The sequence below is a fragment of the Chelonoidis abingdonii genome, chromosome 2 (genome assembly GCF_003597395.2).
Source record: "Chelonoidis abingdonii isolate Lonesome George chromosome 2, CheloAbing_2.0, whole genome shotgun sequence".
NCBI lineage: Eukaryota > Metazoa > Chordata > Testudines > Testudinidae > Chelonoidis > Chelonoidis abingdonii.
In genome coordinates this window covers 258,460,990-258,464,930 of record NC_133770.1, presented here as the reverse complement: position 1 = coordinate 258,464,930, position 3,941 = coordinate 258,460,990, and the positions used below count along the sequence as shown (strand labels likewise).

The window sequence follows — 3,941 nt, the reverse complement described above, 5'->3', positions numbered from 1 at the left end:
AGGGGGTAACCCCGCGCCAGCTCTGCCCTCCCCGCAGTCAAGGGCATCTCGCGCCAGCTCTGCCCCACCCCCACAGCCAGGGGCGTCCCGCAACAGCTTTTCGGGTTCTTCCTCCCCCCGCAGCCAGGAGCGTCTCGCACCAGCTATGCCAGCCCCGCCCCCCAGCCAGGGGCGTCCCTCGCCAGCTCTGCCCCACCACTCAGCCAGGCCGCTCCAGCTCCCTTTTCATGCCCCCGCCCCCTCCCCCTCCAATCGCGCTCCTCCTACCGGTCAGAGAGGCTCGTCCCCATCCCTCTGGGTGCGGGGTTAGAAAGCGGACGAGCCCATGTGCGGCGAAGCGGGGGGAGGCGAACCGGGAGAGGAGGGCGCGCTCACCCTCGCCCACCCCTCTCGCCACCCTCTGGACAGGCGACTGGTGGAGGACCCCAAAGAGGGCGCGGGGGCTCGTCCGCGGCGGCTCTGTGAGCGCGCGCTGACCCCCGTGTCCCGGTGTGGTCTCGCCCGCTCCCCCGCTCAGCGCAGTGGGACGTGCCCGGGATTTCGCGTCACCCATTGTTTACAAACCAAGCCCAGCAGCTGGCTGCTGCGAGTCGGGTTTGCACCGGCGCGGCGCGCGGAGCCGGCCGAGATGCCCTGCCTGCCCGGGGAGCGCTTTCTGCTGCTGGAGCGCTCGGTCGCCGTGGGGCAGGCGGGCTCCAAGGAGGTGGACGCGCTGGTGGCCAAGCTAGGCGAGGTGCTGCAGCTAAGCGCCCAGCGGGCACCGGCCCCCCGCGGCCCCAAGCACCCGCCGCCCACCACCGCCCGGGGCCGCCCCGCGCCCTATTCCCCCCGCGGCAGCGGCCTCCTGGTCCCGGCCCCCCTACAGCCACACCAGCCCGTGGAGCCCCAGCGGCCGGGCAAGAATAGCCAGCGAGTGGCTAAGCAGCTGTGCGGCCGGGGCTGGCTGCGAAGCGCCGCCCACAGGAGGAAGCGGCCGGGCCCCGAGGAAGCGCCCGGCGAAGACGAGGATCCGCACCGGCTCCTGCAGCAGCTCATCCTCTCCGGGAACCTCATCAAGGAGGCAGTCAGGCGCCTGCAGCTGGCGGCGGCGGCCGTGGCCACAGCAACCACCGGCGGCAGCGGGGAGGGGGAAGCAGCAGCCCTGCAGCCTCTGCAATAGCCCCGCGGGTTGCGGAGATCCCGTGGCACCGACCTCCGTGCCGGGATCAGGACATCGCATGTGGGAGGGGCCAGCTATCGGCGGATCTATCTAGGGGGCGTCCCCCATACTTGAAACAGACTCTTTATTGACAATGAGACCCCGTGGCCGGGGTCTGGCTATTCTGTATAAAACGTGGTGCTAGTTCCGAGGTGCTGTAAGTCTCTGTAGTGGTCGCTAATGGGGGTGGGGGAAGCAGGGAGCCCCCCTCCCACACCTTCATCGAGCCTGCCCCGCTTTGCTTAGGTGCAGACCCCCTCAACTCGCTGCTGTGTGTCGGGGCGGGGGAAGGGACTACCACGCTGGGCCAGTCCCGACCTGCCGTTGTTTTGGAGAAAGGGGTCCCCAGTCTTATGTCATGGAGGGGAGCGGCAGATGCAGCACCCGGCAGAGGGAGGGGTACGCGTGTGGAGCGGTGGGGAGGTAGGTTTGGGTGGAGCGGCTTTAAAATTTCCTGGATCCTATTCCTCTGCCCCAAGGTCACCGCTTGCAATCCCCGAAAGGCGCATACACCCAGCGCACGCACGGTGGTGGTGCTTTCACCAGCCGGTTGGAGATAGTAACCCTATCTTAGCTTGTTTTGACCGTACTGTGGGCGAGCCCTGTGTTTTGCAACTGCTGGGAGTCTCCTGAGGACGTGCACGTTGCCCGATGCGAGTTGTTGTGCTTCCCTCCCTCCTGCTTTTCAAGAGCTCCTCCTACCAGTGTGATTCTCAGAAACAGGATCATGTTACAGCAAGCTCTCTAAGAACCCCACCAGCCCTCGCCCTTCCTGCGAATAGCACTGCCACTGCTCCGCGCTCGGGGCTCTTTCTAGGAGGATGGGCAAGAGAGAAGGCTGTTTGTCTCTTCGCACCCCTGCCCTGCTATTCCCAATGCCAGCGCTCTCCAGGCTGGGCGTCTTTCTCGGTACACGGGAGCAGATTTGTCCGTCTCTCGTGGTCTCACAGGAGCCATTTGCAATAAGTCTAAAATATCTTCTTGGGAGGTGCGTGTTTCTTTTCCCCTCCTGGGTTTCTTTTTTACACTTTTCCCTTTGTGACTACAGAGCGTTTTTAAATGTGAATCTCAGAGTTGGAAAGCCGCTGAACTGATCATTGTGAAGTGTGAGTGAATGAAGACTGAGATACATTGTTCACATATGGTAGCTAAACAGCTTCCCCCGCCCCCCAAAAACAAAACAAAACAAAACCTCAATGGCTGGATTCAAAAGATGCTGGCTGTTGTCAAAATATATACACTTCGTAACGGAGTGTTTGAATTGTGTTCCTGGTTTACAGGACTTGTCTTAATTAACATGTCTGTACTGAATAAATGTGGTCTTGTTTTTAGCTTGGGTCTGTGTCTTATTGACATCGAGCAAAGTAAACCTCTTTATATGAACTAATCAGTGGCGACAGTCATACAAACATACATAATCTGTCATATTTCCCTTTCAGTTGAGATCTCCATTTTGCAGACAAAACAATAATCCGCATAGTCTGATGCAGTGGGACACCCGTTATTAATGCACTGAGATGCAGTTGAGCCCCTTTTGTTTGCCAGCAGCATTCGTTCTTAAGCCAAGAGACATCCTTTCCTGCAGACTCAACGTTGCCACAGGAATTCATAAATCAAATCACACTTGACAACAAAATTAACAATCTGGTATATCACATTAGAGAGAGGAAAGAAGATGAAGTTGGTTATTCATGTTCTTTGTTTCCTGGGGAAGGGGAACATACAACTAACCTGAGATATGGAGAGGGAAAGGGTGTACATCTCAGTAGGAACAGACTTAAGCACCTTTATTCAAAAATGATTAAGTTTTTAAAACACCATTCTGAATGTTTTAGGTTAGTAGGTAATCTCATTCCATTTTAAAATATTCAACCAATGAGTTTTAAGATTAGGTTTGTACACACACTAGAAAACAGTTTCCCCTTTTCCCTCTTCCCCCTCCCCTACGCACATTGGAGTGAAAGCAGCCTCTTTGACGGTGTGATCCCATTTGGAAGAAAATGGAAGATGTTTGCCAGTGTCTGATCAGTTAGTTACTTGAACAGTTCACTCTTTTTGAAGGTCAAATTTGATCCATAAACTACTTACATCAGGACATATTTTTCTTGTGCTAGCGTTGAGTGATATACGTAATCTTTAGTACCTAATTGTGTTTAATGTTCAGTTGAAGTATTGATTTCAGGTTTTGTTTTTTTCCCCCCTAAGTGGTAGTAAATAAGCAGTATGCACTGTGCTTTTCACCAGCTCTTTCTTTTTTTTTCTAATTTGTAAGCAGGCTTAGGAACATATAATGTGATCTTTCATAACAAAGCACATAACTTAAAGGAACATGTTAAGAGCAGACTTCAAAACCATTGTGATATCTAATTCCTAATATCTGAAACAATTTTAAAACTGAAGTTTCATAATTTGTGCTGTTTACTCTTTTGCATTTTACACAGCTAGGAATAAACTTGCTATTACCTTTGTTCTTGTGCTTTATCAGAATGTTGCAATATTTAGGTTATAAATACTGCGGAGGAGTTATTTTAAAATTGTTTCTATTTCATTCTTTAACTCTCTAAAGTCTAAGATGTAAAACAATCTGAGTTTCAAATGTAACTACCTGCCATTGTGCCTTTACATCTATTCATTTTCATATTTTTGTCCAATAGTCCCAGGACCAGAGTTGCACCCACTGCGCCAATGGTTAATTTAAATCCTGAGATGAACAGTTTAATTACCTAGGCCTATTTAGTAACTC

At 53.0% G+C, this 3,941-nt stretch overlaps 1 protein-coding gene across 1 annotated transcript; it reads left to right on the top strand.

Annotated features, from left to right (window-relative positions):
• The first annotated feature begins 538 nt into the window (after nt 1-538).
• LOC116829033 (GSK-3-binding protein-like) lies at nt 539-2,529 on the top strand. Its single transcript, XM_032787644.2, has one exon. The coding sequence runs from the start codon at nt 629-631 to the stop codon at nt 1,157-1,159; it is 531 nt and encodes a 176-aa protein (XP_032643535.2). The 5' UTR covers nt 539-628; the 3' UTR covers nt 1,160-2,529.
• The last annotated feature ends 1,412 nt before the right edge of the window (nt 2,530-3,941 follow it).